The 20,577-nt window shown below is 36.2% G+C and overlaps 1 protein-coding gene across 1 annotated transcript in view; it reads right to left on the bottom strand.

Moving 5' to 3' along the window:
- The window catches only part of XPO4 (exportin 4), a 63,838-nt gene that overhangs the window by 8,274 nt on the left and 34,987 nt on the right, over positions 1-20,577 (bottom strand). The window contains exons 9-21 of the mRNA XM_085321825.1: positions 18,356-18,532; positions 16,023-16,165; positions 15,788-15,933; positions 14,283-14,460; positions 12,205-12,364; positions 10,338-10,507; positions 9,233-9,407; positions 7,779-8,072; positions 6,773-6,953; positions 5,177-5,295; positions 3,977-4,107; positions 3,055-3,172; positions 1,721-1,813 (exon numbers count right to left, since the gene is read on the bottom strand). Coding sequence (XP_085177951.1) covers positions 1,721-1,813; positions 3,055-3,172; positions 3,977-4,107; positions 5,177-5,295; positions 6,773-6,953; positions 7,779-8,072; positions 9,233-9,407; positions 10,338-10,507; positions 12,205-12,364; positions 14,283-14,460; positions 15,788-15,933; positions 16,023-16,165; positions 18,356-18,532 — 2,085 coding nt within the window. The remainder of the gene's footprint in view (positions 1-1,720; positions 1,814-3,054; positions 3,173-3,976; positions 4,108-5,176; positions 5,296-6,772; positions 6,954-7,778; positions 8,073-9,232; positions 9,408-10,337; positions 10,508-12,204; positions 12,365-14,282; positions 14,461-15,787; positions 15,934-16,022; positions 16,166-18,355; positions 18,533-20,577) is intronic.

Here is a 20,577-nt window from a genome sequence, read left to right as displayed (position 1 = left end):
AGAGTTTCTACCAGTATGTTAATGGTAAAAGAATAAAAAGGAAAATGTTGCTGAATAAGGCAGGTGATTTATTGACAGCAGACAGATAAGATTGAACCACTCAAAGCTTTGTTTGCCATGATCTTCACTGACAGGTTCTCTCAGGCCTTTGTGACTACAGATAGAGTTCAAGGAAGAGAGGAACTACTAGTAGGAAAGAGGATTGACTCAGGGATCTCTTGAGAAATTTTGACCCATATAAGTCCGTAAGACTCAATGGAATTGAGCTGCGCCTTTGGATGATATTGGCTGATATCAATGCAAGTCTGTTCCCTATCATCTCTGAAAGATTGGGGAGACTGGGGAAAGTCCCCAGCACTGGACAAAAGCAAACATTGCACCCCTCTTCAAAAAGAGGGAAAGACGGATGACACAAGAAACTGTGGGCTGCTAAGCCCCGCTTCAGGCCCTGAAAGATCATGAAGCAAGTCTTCCTGAGAGCCACTTCTGAGCACATGAAGGAGAAGGTGATCTGGAACAGTCAGCATGGGCATACCATGGATAAATCACACCTAACCAACCTGATTGTCTTCTACGATGAAATGAGTACATCTGCAGATGACAGGAGAGCAGTGGGTGTTGTCTTCCTTGATTTTTGTAAGGCTTTTAAGTCACCCAGAGCATCTCTGATCTGGGACACTATGGTTTAGATAGGTGGTCTAATTACATGGGTGAAAAACTGACTGTATCATCAGGATCAAAAATGTGTGGTTAATGGTTTGCATTCTGCCTGGAAGCTGGTTACAAGTGGAGCTCAGGGGTCTATCCTAGGACCTATCCTGTACAGTACTTTATCAGTGATTTGGAGGAAGAGAGGAAATGCACTCCCCTCATCTATGGATGAAAGCACACTGCAGAGTGGGGAGGGGAATACAGTTGATGCATTCAGAGATCTAGACAGGCTGGAGGGATGGGCTGACAGGAACTTCATGAAACTCAAAAAAAAAAAAAAAAAAAAAAAAAAAAAAAAAAAAAAAAAAAAAAAAAAAAAAAAAAAAAAAAAAAAAAAAAAAAAAAAAAAAAAGGCAAAGTCCTGCAGCTGGAAGAGTCTAGCCCCCTGCAACAATATAGACTGGGAAGCGACTGGCTGGGGAGAAGTTCTGCTTAAAATAAATAAATAAATAAATAAATAAATAAATAAATAAGTAAATAAATAAATGAGACCTGAGGGTCCTTGGACAGCAAGCTAAACGTAAGTCAGCAGTATGCCCTACCTGCAATGAACACTAACAGCATACTGGGCTGTATTTGGAGGAATGTAGCCTGTAGATCAAAGAAAGTGATTATATCTCTTTACACAGCACTTATTAGACTACACATGCAATACTGTGTCCAGTTTTGGGCTTCCTAACATATGAAAGATTCTGATGAACTTGAATGATTCCAGCCACCAAGATGATCAGAGGCCTGAAGCACATGACTTACGAGGATCATTAAGCATTCAACATGCTGCTCAGAAAGGCTCTGGAATATCCATCTTGGAGGTTTTCAAGATCAGGTTGGAAAAAAAGCCCTAAGCAACATGATCTAGATTCAGTGTGGACCCTACTTTGGGCAAGAGGTTGGACTACAGACCTCCTGAGGTCCTTTTCAACTGGAATGATTCTGTAATTTCAGCCAGATGCACAATAACCATTGTCTGTTAACAAACAAGTGGTTTTCAAGTGTCTAAATGCCATACCTGATGCAAACACACTAATGTGTAGAATGCTTCACCTGCTGCAGTTGTCATTTCTGTATTGTGCTTCTGAAGTACCAGCATATCAAAGACCATCTGAAATCATAAAACAAGAGTAGTTACAGGAGAATTCTGAGATGTAGGCTTAACTTTTCTGCTTTACTAACAACAGCTGTTGAACTTAATCTTCACTTCTGATAGTAACGAAGAACTTGTATTTACAAACATCCAAGTTTTTTTTAATTTTAGGTACCAGTAATTGGAAACTAAGTTCATTTAGAAGCTGTGTCTTAGCTTAATGGCACAAATTCACATCTCTAAGCATTGAAAGCTGCTATTGATTTATGTGTGTTTTCAGAAAAACAGCATCTCTTGCATTTTTCTCCCAAAGCTGCTGATAACTCAGAGAAAGAATGAATTTTCCAGAATAAAACAGGAAACTTGTTCCTCAAGTTCTGGAGATTCCCACAGCTCACAGAAAGCCAAATATGGAACAGATTAATAAGACTGATACTAAAATTTAAGTAGAAATTTAGGGAAAAGGGAGAAAGCTATGTTAACTTGGAAGAAACAAAGATAAGTGAAACGATTTTAAGGTGTTTCTCATTCTCTCAGCTTAGCTGATGTGAGCTCTTAATGAGCAGTCCCCCAGTAGTCTGGATGTCAGTTTGGCAAGAAAAGATTATGCCACCTTAAGCAAAACTGAAATCTTTACTGAATCAGGAGACAAGCAYAGAAGTTCCCTGGTAAATTTATTCCTGATTAGCATGAACCTGACTGCTATTAGTTCACTCCAAAATTCAGTGAGGTGGAATGGATGGTCCTAAAAGAAAAATACCAAATATGACACTAGATTAAGAAAAGGCATAATTTGTCTGATGAATAAAGGAAGAAAATGCTCTCATTTATTCAATTTTACTACGCTTTCTCCTGGCTCTTGTTTTAGTACCCTACCAAGCCTTCAGTTCACACAATTCTGGTACCTTCTATTTCACAGCTTTCACAGTAAATGTAACTGCTAAAGTTGTTGATCACCTTCATTCTAGAACTCCTGTACAGAGCACAGGAAAATACACTGCACTCTGAGAAGCAGAGGTCTCTTGTTGATTGGTGACAAGTGACTTCCTCCCTCTGTGCTTCTATCCTCCTTTGTACTCTAGTCCAGTCTCTCTARTCCATGTCTTCTTTCTCCTTAAAAGTTCTCCTGCCAGTTCTTTAAGTGAGGGGCTATTCCTTACTATTTTTGTATGACAGCGATTAATCTAGTAAAATGTGATCACCGTTTGGTCTCTTGACACTACCTATAAGCAAAAAAAACAAATAGTTAGATAACTTACCTTGAGAAAGTGCCTTGTTGCTAGAAAGAGGGTTGAATCTGTTTCTTGTGCTTTTGCACACTGCTCTGCTAATGGTGTTACAGCCTCCAGGCAGAGCTGGCAAACCTCAGAACTCATTCTGATAACAAGCGTTAAAGAATCAAAGTCAGATTTGCCTTGAAATTGCAATAAAACTTCTCAGTGCTGTCATTCAAAAATATTTCAAATGCTTATATGCTCCAAGATTTCTTTTTACTACAGCACGGCTAATAATAATCATAATAATATATTGTATATAATAATAAAAAATAATAAATAATACAAACAGACTCTATTGCAACTTTACTGCCTTCTTTTATTAGCTCCACACCCTAAGGTAATATAACCCTCTCTGACATAACATTTTCAGAAAGAGTCCCTTCTGGTCAAGCTCATCTGTTTCTGACACGTGCCGCAGATTAGTGAAAATGGTGCTCCCATTATAAGAGGGAGAGCCCATTGGCAACCTGACAGGAAATGCTCTGGAGCCAGCCCAATGGAACAGCAGCAGTGTTTTGCATTACCAGCTGAGAAACTAATTCAGGAATGGCTTTTGGATACCAGCTGAAGGCTTATGAAGTTACACACTCTGAAGTGAAGTAATGGAGGAGGCAGGAATGGCTGCCAGAAAAAACTTACACACTAAACCACTTAAACACTGCATTCAAGCAACACGAGTCAGAGGAAATTCAGCTAATGCCAGAATCTCAGAAGACATTACAGTGAAGCTCTCAATCACCGATGGAAAGCAGAGGCTAAAAGCTGATTACAAATACGTAATTATATATACACATGAAAAATATACATAAAATGATAAAAGACAAAGGAAGAAATTAGAATTCCAATGCGTTTTCGTGAAAACCAAATTAAGTATTTAAACACTCCCACGCTCTACAAAGGATACGATGACATCCCTAACTCCAGTGAGTACATTAGGCTCTTAAAGAGGTCCTCTGGAAGCTGTGGAATTTTCTCAGGGAATATCTCACAGATGAAAGTGATTAATTTGTAATATTGATTACACAGGGATGGAAACTGTCAAAAGAAAAACATGGTCATTTTAGAATTAAGTAGCTCTATCCAGACATTATTTCCAGCTGCACAAAGAGACAGGACTGATGCTTTCTCCTGAAAAAGAAAAGATAGTTATGATAGACAACTTCAGAGTCATCAGTAGCTATAACTATATTAGCAAGTGATGTGGTGCAAAAGAAGCAGATTTGCAAAGCAAGAAAGCTGCTGGTGGGAGCCCAGAATGCATCTGTACACATTGGTAGAGTTTTACTTCAGAGATGAGCAAGTCTTGTGCTGTGGAGCGAAAGCCTCATTAGCTTTTACAGCAATTAGGAGTGCTCCCAGAGCACCTTGTCTGACTTAGTTATAGCCCAAGTGGATGTGGTTCTCATGCTCTGCGAGCGCTACCAGATGAGAACTAAAGCATGTTAAGAGGGGACAACTGAGATGCACTTCAAAAGGGGATTCCAGATTCAAAGTAAAACATTAATTAACACAGTACCACCCAGTGAAATACTGGCAATTGTCTTTTTTTTTTCCTGTTCTACAGATAAACTGCACATGTAGATGATGTGAAAGCCTACAATAATGCAAAAATAATTCAAGATTTACTATTTTCCTACTGAAAAGATACTGCCATGTATCACTCAGTAGCTACAGAACAGAATCAGGATCTCATGGAATATGAATAATTTTATGACCACCTTATCAAAATAAAACAGTAGGTCAACAGCTCCCAAACTTTTTTGGCTAATGATCACTGTTAATGCTTCCTATCAAGTTTTTGACACTATCAGAAAAAGTATACCCTAGATCATATTTCTGTTTTGCCTAATTGTTACTCTCCCCAAACTCACTCACAGAGAAACAAAGTTTGTTTGTTTAGGCCCTTCTTATACACATTTTCATATACATAGTCTTCTTTTTCAAACAGTATCTAGAACTTGGGAACAATCACTTGCATTTAAAATAAATCCTAGAAAACCCATTCAAATGATGGAAGTGGAATGCAATTTAGAACCTATTTTTTGGAAATTTATTACTATAGCCCTTTTTTGTTTTAACAACTACATATTATAACTACACTTACCTTCAGCAGATCCTGGGACATTAGAGGCAGAACTAGATTAACACCATATAAGACAACATCTGCTGCTGATACAGATCTATTTGTAGCTTGCCCAGGCTCGTGTCCTCTAAATACTTCATCTATAGAACAGACAAAATGTTTTTATATAAAAAGAGGATCAAACATGTTGAAGGAAGAGTCAAATTTCTTTAATGAAGACATTTTTAAAAATAGGACTAATCTTCTCTTTCCAATTGAGCAAAAATATGAGGCACTGTATTAAAATAGAAACTTAGTGAGAAGGAGATGCCACATCACTTTATATTTATATTCACTTCATAATCACGTAAACCAGATGGCATGCTAAACCAGAACACTTCAGACACTTCCAAGAGCTCCCTTTCACTACAGAAATCTGTATTTGTGTCTAGTGAAAGCTGCTTCATGACTGTGTGCATAAACAGATAGTGAGCAAAATACTATTGCATTTTTACACTAAGTGTGTGCAACAGTTTAAAACGCATGGAGAAAAAACTGGTGGAGTTATTGAAGAAAATACCATATGGTAAAACTTGACAAGACTTGTATTTCCCATCAATTGGCAGTTACCTTACTTTTATAATTCCTGTATTAAGCCTGCAATAGTATCCAGGTAAGTTTCAATACATTTGATATCTGCGTATTACATTTAGGCAGTATTCACATTCCTATTTCATGATAAGTATCTTTACAGTGTTTTCCAAGCAACTAACATGCAATACCTGAGCTCAAAGAGTAAGAGTACATAGTATCAAGTGGTCCATTCAATGGACAAAGTTTAAATCTGGTTCTGGTATTGCTGTGCTGTGCATGTGCAACAGAAAACTAGATGGATACACTGGATTTGAGTACAAAGTTCTGTCTCTTTCAAGAAGTAACTCAGAGCAGCAGTGAAGAATATCAAAACAATCCAGGCAGATTGAGTTTGTTATTGATTATGTTTTCTGTGCAACAGTACAGGACATGGTACGATCTGAATCATGCAAACCTGTTTTAACTCATTCAAAAGCAATGCAGTATGGCTAAGTTACTGTTGGCAGATCATATTCAGAACTAATGTAATTTTAAGTGGCAGTGATATGGAAAAAATTAGCAATCTGGAATACAGAAAAACCTCAAACTCAAATCATAACGGCATGCCATAAAGCATGTTCTGTATAAGGAATACAAAAAAAAAAAAAAAATCAACACTATAATTTTAATAGCTCAGCATTTCACAAAATTTGGACTTTCTAAGATAATCTGTCCCTCTTCTTGCAGTCATTTCTTCTTCTAACATCTATATATTTTTTTAATACTCAACTTCTGCTATTATATGTCCAGACTTGCAGCCTTCAGATTTCATGCTGTTTCATCTATGCCCAGCATATTTTATGAGAACAATAATTATTCCAGAATGCGAAAAGATGGGCCATACTGTGTAAAGGGTTTCCTTTGCTACCAGAACATTAAATAGTAATTTTCATATCCTGATCAAAATTTCAATTTTTACTTTGCCTGAATTAAACACATGACCCCTAGCAGTTTTTAATGTTTAAAACACAAGTTACAGTTCATCAGTGCCCTGTTGCTTCATACCTGTATCACTGAAATCTATGAATTCTTTTGATAGAAGATTAGTGAGAAGCTCCATAATTAGAAGGAGATCCTGGTACTGGTCTTCTTCTGCTGTAACATCTATTCGTTGTCGACCTAAATTATTCTTGGAATATACCTGGAGCAAAGTTAGGCAGGCCTCATACAAGTTCATGGCTTTGGCCTTAAAAAAAAAAAAAATTAAATAATGAGAAAAACTCTACATGCTAAAAATGACATACTTTGTTTTAAGATGGTCTTACGTGGTCAATGATACCTCAAGGTTTTTCATTTCAGTTATACTATCCATTTTTCATAGYAACTGCACACACAATCATCATGGAAACTGCTGCCTTAAGTATTAAGAACCCTTAACAGCCATGTATTGGCATGCTCCTGATTAAAACACTAGTTTTTATCAATTCCGCAGTCTTAACAAAAAGATTAATTGCTAATATAATCTCTAATGGACTCATCTCTGCTATCAAATTTTGAAGCCATAATTCACTGTTAAGTCCATACACAGTTTGGAGTAGGCAGAAATTTTTCTAGATGTGAAAGCAAAATTAGCCAACAGTGCAAAGACCAAAGTGCACTGCACTGACTCATTTTACTTGATAATTTTTTGATAAACATTATACCATGTTTAGGACCACGCCAGTGTCTCTATAGTATGCATTTATCACATAAAACAATGGTGTAATTTTCTTTGGCAAGTCCTCAAAAAAGCATTTAACATGGTCTACACTCCTGCCACCCATGCACAGAGTTAGACTAATGCTATTATGGTTAAGTTTATTGGTCTAAGAATAATCTAGATATCCTGCTTTTAACCTTGGGAAAGCACGTTTTTAAAGAAAGGAATTCCTCTAAAAAACATATCCATATAGCATTTTTTTACTGCACAGAATCTAAAACATCACTACAGTTTGTTTAAAGGATAGTACTGTACACACACGCACGCATACACACACACTCTTCCCCTCCTCCTCCTTTTGGTTGTATTTACCTCTCCAAGATAGCAAATTTGTTTATGTGCAACTTCAACAAAGACTTCTATTATGAGATTAACAGTCTCTGGTGTGTTTTTGTATACTTCCATTAACCCAATGCAATTATTAAGGAAGTCCATTAGGAAATTAAAGAGAATTGCTACATTATCAATCTGGGTAGCCTCAGCAATGCCACAGAGTGCTTCCAATGTAGCAGTAATTTCCTGTTTCACTTCCTCCTCTTGACAGATCTGCTGAAAGTTTTCTTGGTTTATCACATTCAAGAATCGCTGCTGAAGTGGCTGAAGAACCTTAAAAAGATTATTAGACAAGTCACACTGAGATAAGCAGAGTATTACATGAATGAGATTGGAGCTTTAAGTAATTCAGCAAATTCATAAGTTGCTTTTGGCACAAAAGTACAAGAATCAATCAGTTCCCATCTGCATTGGCTCACTTACATTATTTTGTATCACATTAGTGTAAATTGAAGCGCTAGTGATACTAATGATCATCACCTGCAGGCTGGTTTCAAAATCAGCACCTACGTAAGTGTTCTATGTTACTTTGTAGTGTTTATGCAAATGACAATGACTTTCCTGACTCCCATTATTTAATTCTTTTCTAAATTCAGTGTTAGCACCCAAAGAATTCTTACAGGTCATCAATGAAAATCTTAATTCACGTACACAATAATCTTTGTCATATTACGACTCTGCACAGTGCAATCTCTCTTATAATTTTTCCTCTACTAACCAGCCTATGCAGTTGTGTTTGTAATCTGAACCAATTTGGAAATTTCCATACAATAGATAAATACTTCTCCCAATTACTTTCAGTGCTTGTAATCTTACCTTCAATCACTAATTTCACACATTTGCTAATAAAAGTGATTAAGTTTCTCTCAGAAGACCAATGCATTATAAATTTATGTGATGCTTCCTGACCACATTTCAGCTACTTTTGAGCACCAGCCTTCCTGGTAACAGATACCTGAGCTTTAAGGGCATCAAGACATGAAACAGCTGGTCAAGGAGCTCGGTTATTCTCCATATGAGGTTTGGGGAGGGGAAGAGAGAAATGTTTGTTTTTTTTTAAATTACTGTCATTATCATTGAGCCCAAATAATTTAATAACATCTCCCAATTAAAAAAATGGAAGAGATGAGACAGATGAAGGAAAATTCTTAAACTTTTATAGTAGTCTCTTTTAAACATACTGCTATACTAGCTGTTTCATGATTCCTTCTGTTTAAGTAATGATGTTTTAGAAATAATTTTTGGCAGCTTATTAGTGCCATGCAATTGTTGGCCTCCAAAGAATCATAAAAAATAATCAGTATTAGATGTTCAACAATCAAAAGATTCTGTAAGAGTTGACTTTATGTCATTGTAAAATTCCCTGAATTGACTTAAAAATTCAGTTGTATCACTTGCTAAAATAAAAGTAATACGAGTATTAAACRGCTTACCTCTGTCCAGTATTGTTGTTTTGTTTCTGTGTCCATATGAGCAAAACCTCCTAAAACTAAAGCTTTCATTAGTGTTCTCTGCACAGAGCTGGACAAATAGTGAAGAGGAGGACTTCGCCTTGCAAACTGTTTAGCTAAATTCCACCAGTTTTCACACTGAATAACTAAGTTTGCCCTAGAAGGGAGGAAAAAACAGTTTAATTAAAGAAAAGGCTTCACAAAATTGTATGAGCAGACATCAGACTGCTAGCAGTTGCCAATTTTTTATTTTAATCCCTCTAAGACTAAATCATCTTTTGACTTTCATCTGATTAACATGTCACCTCTAAGATTTCTAAAATATATACCCATAAAGTGGCTCAATTCATTTGGGAGAAGAGGGAAATAGTCTATTTTAACACAAATACAAACACACAGTTAAAAGACATACTATATGGATTAAAAGCTTAGTTTCATTATGTGATGAAAAAGGAAGCAGTTTATTCCTAAAGTAGCTCCTGTGGGTTTGATTTTTTTTTTTAAGGAGAATCCCTTAAGCATTTAATTCCTCGAGCTTCAGAAGAGTCTTCTGAATCCATGTTTACTTGTTTAATTGCATGTCAATTCACAGAAGTAAGACATTCAAGAATTTCCTGCTTCACAATTTCTAATACCAAAAAAAACTTTGAAATTTGCCTGAATCTGCAAAATTTTAGATTGTTTTAAACATTTACAACACAAATCTTACACTGGCTTATTGTGGTATTTGATTTTTCAATCTTGAACAACTTGTTCAGCACAAATAAGCAACAACACAAAAACCCTTGCAATAAGAGTGGAGACCAGGAGGGTTTTCCTTTCTCACTGTTTAAGAGGCACAAAGGTAGGGGAAGGAGAGTGCACTTCTAAACAATAATATAAATTAGGTTACATTTTGTCAAATCTAGGTCTCACTCCTCACTTTGTCACATCATTTTTTCCCCCCATTTATGGTAGGTTACTAATGTCATTTGACTTAGAGACATGAATATGAAATGCCCCAGATCTGGATTACTTTGGCCAAAAAAAAATTTAAAGGAAGCAAAAGATTTTTTTTTTTTTGACTTCCAGAGGTATAGCAACTTACCGCTCTCTCCTTTCCACTAATGTTACTAGCAGTTGTACAGTATCATTTGCAAGGTCCTGCTCTGAACTCCACACTGCCAGGTTACTGATCACTTTTTCTAAAAGGTAACCCACAATCCATTGGGAACCCTCTGTATCAGCACCAAATGCTGTACTAAATGGCAGACTTATCTATAAGAAAAGCATTAAGATGAGTGAGTTTTTACAAAAGCCAGAACTCAAAAGTGTACGGTAATCAGTCAGCAAATTCTTTTCAGGCTGTCACGTCCCTATTTAAAATACGTAAAAGTTACACAGACAAAGGCAAAGAGTACCTAGAATAGAAAATCTTTGCCAAATTTCTCTTTCAATTTTAAGCACAAAACCCMAAAGAAAGAAAAGTTTAAATCTCATTACAATTTGAGTATGTCTAGCTTTTAATGCTAAGGAAAGTTTAAAAGCTTTAAAAATTAAAAGATCCCAAACTCATCTCCCAAAAACGTTTCCATGAATTTAAGAAGAAATTCCTCAAAATTAAATAATAAAAATCATTAGAAAATAGTAGAAATTTTAGAAATTAGAATTAGAACCTAGCTCTTAATCCCCGAGTTCAGTYTTGTAAGAACTTATTTCAACCACAGAGAATCTTTTCTACATTGTTCCTTCAATCCATGTATCTTTTTGGAAAGATGGCACATACTGGTCCTGGCACATTAACATAGACTTTCTTGAAAATGAATGTTCTCCCATCTTTAAAAGAAGTTTAAGAGTGAAATCCAAGGATTTTTAATAATTTTGCAGAGGCTTCATGTCAGCATACGACGAGCATTCCTAGCTTTAAGCTCATAGTGTTTTCATGTCTAAGCACAGGATTTAAATAGAGGTGTACAATCACACTCACATGCCAACACTAAACACAAATTAAATGTGTACTTTCCCTAGATACTCTTTTTTCACTTTGCATTGTTTTTCTTATTTCATTTTCATATTCTTAGGTGCTCTCCAATTCTTCCCCAAATGGTACCCTTACAAATTCTTTGCTCTGCTTTAAGTAGAAGCTGAATAACATGTTTCAAAGTAATCACAAGCCTTTGGCATCCTTAATTTTGTTAAGAAAAGGCTTCCTGAAGCATTACTATTCTTAGCTGCTTCAGCAGTAGAAATGAAGGAGAGGAGGCTTCTTTCTCAAAAGTTAGCAGTCAGCAGGACCTCCTCGGGATGAGCGGCCTCTGTGAGCCAGCTGGATCATAGCTAGTTCTAAAAGCAAAATCAGGATCGAGGCCTAATCACGACTAGTGCTACCCAAACACAATAAAAAGTCGCCCCTTTCAATGAACACATAATACAAATCATGCTAATACACAACGAGAACCTAAGAGAATGGCGAGAGAGAAGAGAAAGGAACATGACGTTAGCCAATATATAATCACCTTGCAATAGTGTTAAATACCCAGTTCAGAATCATGACTAAACATCATCCATCAGGCACAATCACTGTATTAGAGCCGAACTATAAGATCTGATAGATAGTGAGGAGTAGCTTATAAAATTGCTATGGTKGGTGAGTTTTAATCAGCAAACAGCCTGGGAGAGTGCTAAGCCATTTTGCTACGCCAATGGCTACAAAAAGGCCAAACCAAAAACAAAACCAAAAACACCCACGCTTACASCAAAATGTGCAAGTAGGGTCCCCTAACAGCTTACATTTCTACTTAAAAGAAAGTTTTTTTAAAAAATCCACTTTCTTACAAACTCCAAAATAAATCATAACACATTTCATGTTAAAAATACTTGTAACTGAACCTTAAAATAGCTACACTGACATCTGCATTTATAGGACAGCATTATTGCTAATACTCACCAATTCATTCACACAATTATATCCTTACCTGATCATACAGCTTTTCGTCCACTAAGAGGTATGTCTTTGCCCAGCGCTTGAGGAACCATACAATATCTTTGCCCATCTGGGGGCTCAGGAGGTGTGTGAGATTTGCCCTTATTGCTCGAGATTCTACTTCTGACACTCTTAAAATAGCAGATAACAACCTGTAGATTTAAAATACAATGAAGACGCTGTATACTGTTTTTTTTTTTTTTTTTTGAGGCAACAGGGCTGTGTACCAAACACTCATTTTTCATAGAATATAACAGAAGAAATGAGATAACAAAACATATTTCATCCTACTTCAGTGGAGTAAATGCAGAGCTGGGGGGAGGGGAAGGGGGGGAGAAAGAGAGAGAGAGAGAGATAGGACAGACTGACAAATACAAAGTCTAAAAATGCATTAAAAGATCAGGTGATTATCTTCAACTGTGAAATAATTGTAACAAGAGAATCCTCACTAGCATTCTGACACGATGGGAATAATGAGAAATGGGAATTTTTCAGCCAGATCACTACCTGGTATGCTTGCAAAGCTTGCTTTGAAAAGTGTTCCTTCCCTTTCTTGCATCAACCACCTTAGTTACAAAGCTTGGACCAAGTATGCAGCTTTTGCAGTGTGATACATACTGAAGAACAAATATAAAAATGACCACTTTTTTATTACCACAAAGAGTCTGAAATAGATGATCACCAGACAACTGCATGAATAGAATCAGTCCACAATATTGTATTAAATATTAACATTTACAGAATCATAGAATCAGTAAGGTTGGAAGGGACCTCTGGAGATCATCTAGTCCAACCTCCCTGCTCAGCAGGGTCACCTAGAGCATGTTAGACAGGGTTGCATCCAGGCAGGTTTTGAGTATCTTCAGAGAAGGAGACTCCACAACCTCTCTGGGCAACCTGTTCCAGTGCTCTGTCACAAATAACATACTTATTTATAAATTTGATAAGAATGTGATAGCCCTAAATGAATTTAGGAGCTGACAGTGGTCTATTTCTTGAAGGAATTTCAGAGCGTCAAATCTCTCTCTACTTAGGTCTGATTTTATTCCACTGAGACACTGCACCAAGAAATTCCATTTCTATTGAGCTCTTCTTGTAGCTGACAGGATTGGTATGAATGAACAGTATTCAAACTTCTAAATGTATTAACCCATGACTTACATCTTTGTCAATGAAGAGCCATTTTTCTAGCCTCTTGCAGAAGAACAAAGAGTAAGCACACAACTAATCTTGGGTGAAGACCCCTCCATGTCAGTTAAAAATGAAAATGGTCTTCTCAATTTGAATCTTCCAACCTCAGGACTCCTTTGTGGGTACCAACTTCTTGCAAAAAGAGAATGCAAATCCTTCATGCTGTTCCTCAGGCTACTATTGATACATGCACAGAAGTGACAACAGTTTTCCCCCACTGAGGACTAACTGAGCTGCTACTGAGGTAGCAGCTCACATCCAAAGTAAACAAGCTCACTTATGCTTTGGAAATCATTTACTTAGGCTATGTATGTGCAGAACTCATTACGGAGCCAACAGTATGTTAGCTAAAGATTTTGAACCTGTGTTCATTTAAAAACAAGTTTTCATTAATTTAAGCAGTATTTCTGCATTTATTTCAAAGACTTCTTCTTATCATGTCCTCCAGTATGACTATATGCTCATGAGTCATTTTAGCCTCCCCATCTAGACTCTGGGCTGTAACTGTTTTGATGCTTTACTCCTAATTCTTCCCCTCAGTCCTCCTGACGAGGGGATCCCCTGGATCACTTCGACTTGAAAGTTTATCTATAGCCATTCTACCTTTCTTTACCCTAAGAAAATGGCTTCACCTTTTCTGTCTTTTCTTAACCTGTCTCACAGCATTGCCTTAATACGTCTATTATAAAACCACTTGTATAAATTATTTCCCTTGCTCTAAAACTAGTTAAAAGAGATATTTCTTTTTCAATTTTCAATGTTTATTTATATACTACATATAAAAAACTTCTTTAAATTCACAGAAAGCCACCCACGCTCCAAGTTTCTCTCTGAAAAAAGAAAACATTTGACATACTTCAGTGAGCAATGCATTCTTACCTAATTACAGAATCCGTTCTGTTGTACCCTGGGATGGAAGAGGCCTTTTCTCCTGGAGATCCCAGAATCTGAAGCGTTGTATTGATGTCAACCTCAGCTGAATGCTTAATGGAATATTCCATTACTTCTGGAGGTATTAGCGGAGTCTCTCCCTGAGTATCATTAGCCAAGAGGTAGCCTTACATTAAAAAAGAAAGAGTGATCACAAATTTCTACCCTAGGTTAATTTATGTCAGTGGATTCTCTAATCAAAAGCCWTAACTGTAGACATGGCACTAGAATCAAACATTTGTACAAACCTGACTAACGCTGTTTACACAAGTATATCTAATTTTGAATACTTAAAAGTAATTCTGTAGAGGAGAAGCTGAAATGACAAGAAAGACTGAAAAATAAGCCACCAAATTAAAAAYAAAAAGAGCAGATTTGCTTGATATAGAAGTATTACAGTTGATTCATCAATTGGATAAAAATAATTTTATACAGCAATTTGTAGCCACCTATTTTTCTCCTTCAGTCTTGTGATAAAAAAAAGTCATGATTTTACAGCTTCCCCACTGAGTCCACCTAACCCAGAACTTCTGTTCTACTAACATTTCAGATTTGTACAGGCTTTCAGACACCAAAAASACTTTCTGTAATAAAGGAATAGCAACTGTAGGTCAGGTGAAGCAAGGAGTTTTTACAGTACAATATGCTGGTATCCAGATAATTAATATTAATTCCAGGTGTAATCACAGTTTTCAATGTCTAGTCTCATAACCATCTGAACTACAAATACAAACTTCATCCCATGGTGATATAAAAATATTATAAACATATTTATGTCAACATCTGAGAACTACTACTACATCAGACATTCAAAAAGCCCACAACATATTCCATAAGGGCATATACACTTCTCTTAACAAAATACAGACATTGTTTTAGTTATTAGTATGCTTTACTGACAGTTGTAAGATACTTCCAGCTAAAAATCAGAAAAAAAAGAGAAAAAAAAAGAAAAAAGATTCTATATTCAAGTTCCCTGAAATGTAACCAGATGCCAGGATACAGAGCATCAGCATAGAGAGATTCTGGAACTCGCTAGATTTGTTGTCACCCCTGAGTAATATCATTCTCCTGATCTCATGCTGACTCCCCTATACAGTCACATGCCCCCAGACATAACAACTGAAAGATCATGAATAGACTAATTATTGACTAATTGTTGACTAATAACACATCTCAAAAATGTATAATTAAATCAGTCAMAGCCATTTTCCAAGGGCATACCTCATGTAAAGATTTAATTAAYCTTTAATATTACCACCACAGTACTCGCAGCAGATGAAAGGAAGACAAAGATTTTTTTTGACTAGAGTATATAAGATGAAGGCATCATAAAGGATTAAATATATATGGTCAATTGCCAGTAGTGGACTTGCTGGGATTTTTTTTTCCATGAGGTGTTCCAGTGTCAGCAGGAATACCAGAATAGGCATTGCTTAAAGCTGTTCACTAACCTGTGACTAAAATAAGCCAATGAATATCCTCATACAGGTCATCAAGCACTTTATTGTCCATTGAGCCTGATGCTGGTGAGGCAAGTAACTGTTGCTGATGTCTTTGCAACTGACCATGGAGCCTTGTCACTCGGTCTTCTAATAAACTGGGGAAAAATAACAATAAAATAACTTTGCATAGTCCTGTCATATTTGGTGGCTTTATTCATKCGCATTCACAGATATTGTCCTGTACCTGGTCAGAAGAGGTATACAGTGCTCTGCAGCGATTCTCCCCAGCATGCCCACACTGGCCAGCTGGTCGCARAACTGGTCTCTGTCATCCTCCTGTAGCTCACTTATCTCTTCTTCTTCCCGAGAGGCCACGCCATTGGCGGTCTGTTGTTATTTTAACAAAATTAGAAGTAACCAGTTAACATTATGCTTTCTAAATAAAATCATCACATTTTTGTACATCTTTTTACTGTTATCTTTCAAGCTTTTTCTTTTGTTTTGCATGAATGGACAACAAGCTCACATTAAATTAGACACAGAACAGTTAAAATAGAGCAGTAAATATTTTCAAATCAGCATTTCACAAACAYATTAGCAAAATCACACAATGAGTTCATTGTGTATTTGCTGCTGTTTCCCACAGCTCTCTCAAATCCAAAGATTCACAGTTAGTGAAAAGAGTTAAGGATAAGAGTTACGAACATCGACACTTGTTAAARAAGGCTAAGTACAGGCTGGACAACGGCAAAACAGCTTTTGCACACCACTGGATGTGTAAGTCAGCTCTGCCAAAAGCATCCACTGCTGGAGGCACAATATAAAGTACGGAATGAGTCTGGCTCACAGAGCTGGTCTACAAACCCACTGGTTAGAAGATCGTTGAAACACATTCGCATTTCAAACCACATACATCAGGGCAAGAGCCATTTTTAACACTGAAACTTCCTTGCTTTTTCCTTGTCTATCCTTGTAGTCATATATTTTTCCCAGTTCTCTGAGATCTTACATGAATCACAAAAAGAGGTAGTGTTTTTCATGGTGAAATTAAAATTACCTCTTTCATTTAAAGTTTCCTTAACTCATTGATCACAGAGAAAAAGTTTTAAAAAGTAAATGCTACAACTGCAGAAAAACAGAAGGCAAATTTAAAAAAATCACAGTTTTTAAAATTCATTTCTTGCTGAATGCAGAAGTCACACACTCTGATTTTTCAAAGCTTATCTTGGCTACATTGTAGAACTGCCTATATAATAATCAGACTTCATTTCCTTGAGACAATCAACCATTGTACATAGAAACTACATATCAATGTTAAAAAAGTTTTTTAAAAAAATCTTAAAGAATCATAAAGTTTCCACAACTGACAAAGTAAAATAAAACCACCAGAGAATGCTAATGTCTTGCATTGTTTCTCCAAAGGTTCTGGAAAATTGAATCCACACACAATTCCCTATCCAAAGTGCTTTTAACCTATCTTTTCTTTATCTAACCTAGCAAATCATTCTCTTTTGGTAACTTCAAAGTTGCAGCTGTTTATGCAGAGCGAGTCCCTGCTCGCAGAGCGGAGACGGCAAGTTCCAGCGACCGCTTTGATATCCAACAAGAAGCATTCTAAAATGCCAGCTGTGGCTTTTAAAAGGTTACCCATGGGATAAATGACTTATCTCACAGAATGACATGAATTAACCTGTATATACAAGTTATGTCAAGACCGCCTGACACGAATTCAAAGTTCTCTCGTGAAATACTTCTCTCTGTGTTGGCATCGTTATTACCATCTGTTACATATCAAGATATCAGAATTAGGTTTTGTATGGGACTTTTCAGAATGAGGTATCGCAGAGATCTCTACAAAGCATCATTAATTTAATACAGTCACTGAATCAAATCTATGCAATTAATTCATTCACTCAGCATTTACATCCAGCTTTCTATATTAGAATCTGTTTTAGTAAGATGCAGACTCCTGGCAAAGAGACTTGTTTTCATCTCACAAAGTCATATACTTTTAAGTTTTCTCCAAAACAGTCACCTCAAAATTCAATAGGGAATTCATGTACTATTTTATCCAGAAGAGCTACGCAGGATAGCAAGATTTTTCCTAACCTGTGTGTAGCCATACTACGTTTTCTCAGACATTTATTCATGACTTATTTTGAAATATAATGGACATTAAATTATATTTCAAGGAGAATGTATGAAAAGAGAGGCAACAACCCTACTAAAAGGCTTGCATTTTCAGTCTGGAAGACACTAGCCCACATAAGTTTAGTCATTCAGTCTTCAGGGATGGATCAATAGGATGCAGGCCAATTTTTGAATAATTGCTTTGTTTTTAATTGATTTTTTTGAAGTGACTTCCAACTTCTGTATTTCCTTTATTTCCTCTTCAGAATGAGAGAAACAGACTGAAAAAAATGACCTTTTTGCAACAAACTCAGCAAGCTTTTCATTTCCAGTCAAAACCATAAATAATTCTATTTTAACTCCCTTGAGCTAACATAAAATAGTATACACCAAAAGACATGGCTTAGTTACTACATATTATTAAGAACCACTAGAATGAGGGCTTACCAAGTTCCTTGTACCATCAGGAGCAGCTAGATGGCACTGAATATAAGAATTAAAAACCTGAACAGCATGTCGGGTAAAGAAGCCTTTATGGAAATGTTTGTCATCTTGTACCAAAGTAAGCCAAGACTCCAGCAACTTATCATATGCTTCCATATATACCATATCATCTTTGTCAAGCTGTAAAACATGAAAGAAACAAACAAAAAAAAACTTATTCCTAAACTAAACCAAAGGAACACACTTATATTCATTACTCTTTAACAGATATTCTTCTTAAAGCTGAAGCAGTAAGTCACACAACCTGTGTAAGGATAGCCAAGAAAAATTCAGATGAACTGAAACAATAAATGAAAAAGGTCAGTGCAATTTTCATGCTTGCTAGACTTTTAGAAACTATCAAAGTATTTAGTTCTGTCTCTTCATCTGATGTTCAAAATCAAAACAGTCTTAAATTAAATCTTGAATGATACAGGCAACAACAGCCATGCCTAATTAACTACATAGGAAAATTGTTGAGCATTGCTGCTCCCCTCCCCCCGCAAGATGCCAAGCTTCAGCTCTTACTAGTAAGAAAAAAGAACTGAGCTGTATCTATTTAATTAGGTAGAGAAGTGCAAAACCACGTGCATATAGATGTATACATATTCCACTATTTTTGAAATACAGAGAGAGAAAAAAAAAGACAACTCTCTCTTCCAGGAGAAAGCATTTTAAGATTGCATATGTTCAAGAAACTACTACAGGTAGCCAATTCTGATGATGAGACACAACTACTCAATCCTGTGGACAAAATAAAGAGGCATAATTCCATAAAATAAGCCAGCACTTCCAGTTGCTTAATGGATTTTAACTGAAGTACGTTTTCATTATTCATGTCTTCCTATAAATGTGTAGTATGTAAGTTGCAAAAGGAAGTAACATATCTGAAAAACAAAACTCCTGGGTTATAAGCAAGATAAAGAACCCTGACAGCAAAGCAGTCCTGTCTTCTGAAAAGGATTATTATTGTAGGTATCAACTTTTCAAATCAAGGCAAAAATTGAACTTCATTTAGTAACTTCAAGTAACTTTAATTATGACTGTATGTATACTGGAGATTGGCTGCTATAGCAGGACTCCTCTAACAAGTCCTCTCAACTTTTAATCAGTAAGATAACTCACAAAAGTTACTTAGAGACAACATAGCTTAGCAAAATGATTCCTTGATGAAAAACAGCTACTAAGGCCTTAATTATGCTTYAGGCAGAAGACTTCCAGTTCCTGACTTTCAGCAAAGCTATAAATGTGGTTGGAGGAACAGGCAAAAAAAACAAAACATTGGCTGGACAACTGAATAAATAGGAGAATTGGTATCACTTTGGAAGTATTTAAAAATATTTTTACAGCACCATTTTCTAATCACAAAGTTGTTTTATTTATGTAAGTTATAATAYGGGATACTGACAAAAGTATAAACAGAAAAGCTGAAGATGACAAGAAGAGTAGCAAAGTTTTATTTAACATTAACAGAATAAATACTTAGGACTGATGCCGCTATCTTTTTAAAAATCAGTCAAAGGACTTAAGAATTCATGGACAGCCACTGAGTCTTGACTAAATATTTAGTCATGTATATAACTTATATGTAATTTGTAAGAATTCAGAGCATAAACCAAGAAACAGACATGCTCTTTGTAAAGCACAAAACAAGTCTAATCCATCTCTTCTACTTCTTTGAGAAGGTAATGCAATAGGAAATGCCATGAAAAAGGTTTTTGGCACTTTATGATATTCTCATAATGAAATAGGGAAGTACAATTAGAAAGTGCCTTCCTAAAGTAGGTGCATAACTAGTAGAAATAGCTTGTCTTAAGCAAACTGGGTCACAAAGTAACCTTACTAAAGATTTCCAATCCTTGTTTCAGACTAGAGATTCAGATGGCAGGGTCCAGCAGGGCCAGCAAAGATGTCACACAGATAAATTGTAAATGATCTGCTGCAGCGTGGGGAGCTGAAATGTTTCAATGGACCCAGCAGAAACAGCAGCACTTCCCAGCTCAGAACTCAGACCTTCAGCAGAGGCAAGATACAATCAGTAATTAGAGGCCTCTCTAATTCTCTAATACGGGAAAGGAAAAGAAAGCTAGTACTTCTTCCTTCATAGTCTATTAATCCTTTGAAGAAAGAACACTTGCAAATTTTGTCAAGCAGCATCAAATTGGCAGCAGTTAGAAGCACAGCAA

This window comes from Rhea americana, unplaced genomic scaffold (assembly GCF_003343005.1).
Source record: "Rhea americana isolate MKP2758 unplaced genomic scaffold, rheAme1 scaffold_71, whole genome shotgun sequence".
NCBI lineage: Eukaryota > Metazoa > Chordata > Aves > Rheiformes > Rheidae > Rhea > Rhea americana.
The sequence above is the reverse complement of the archived record's forward strand: the minus strand, read 5'-3'. Positions and strand labels throughout refer to the sequence as shown.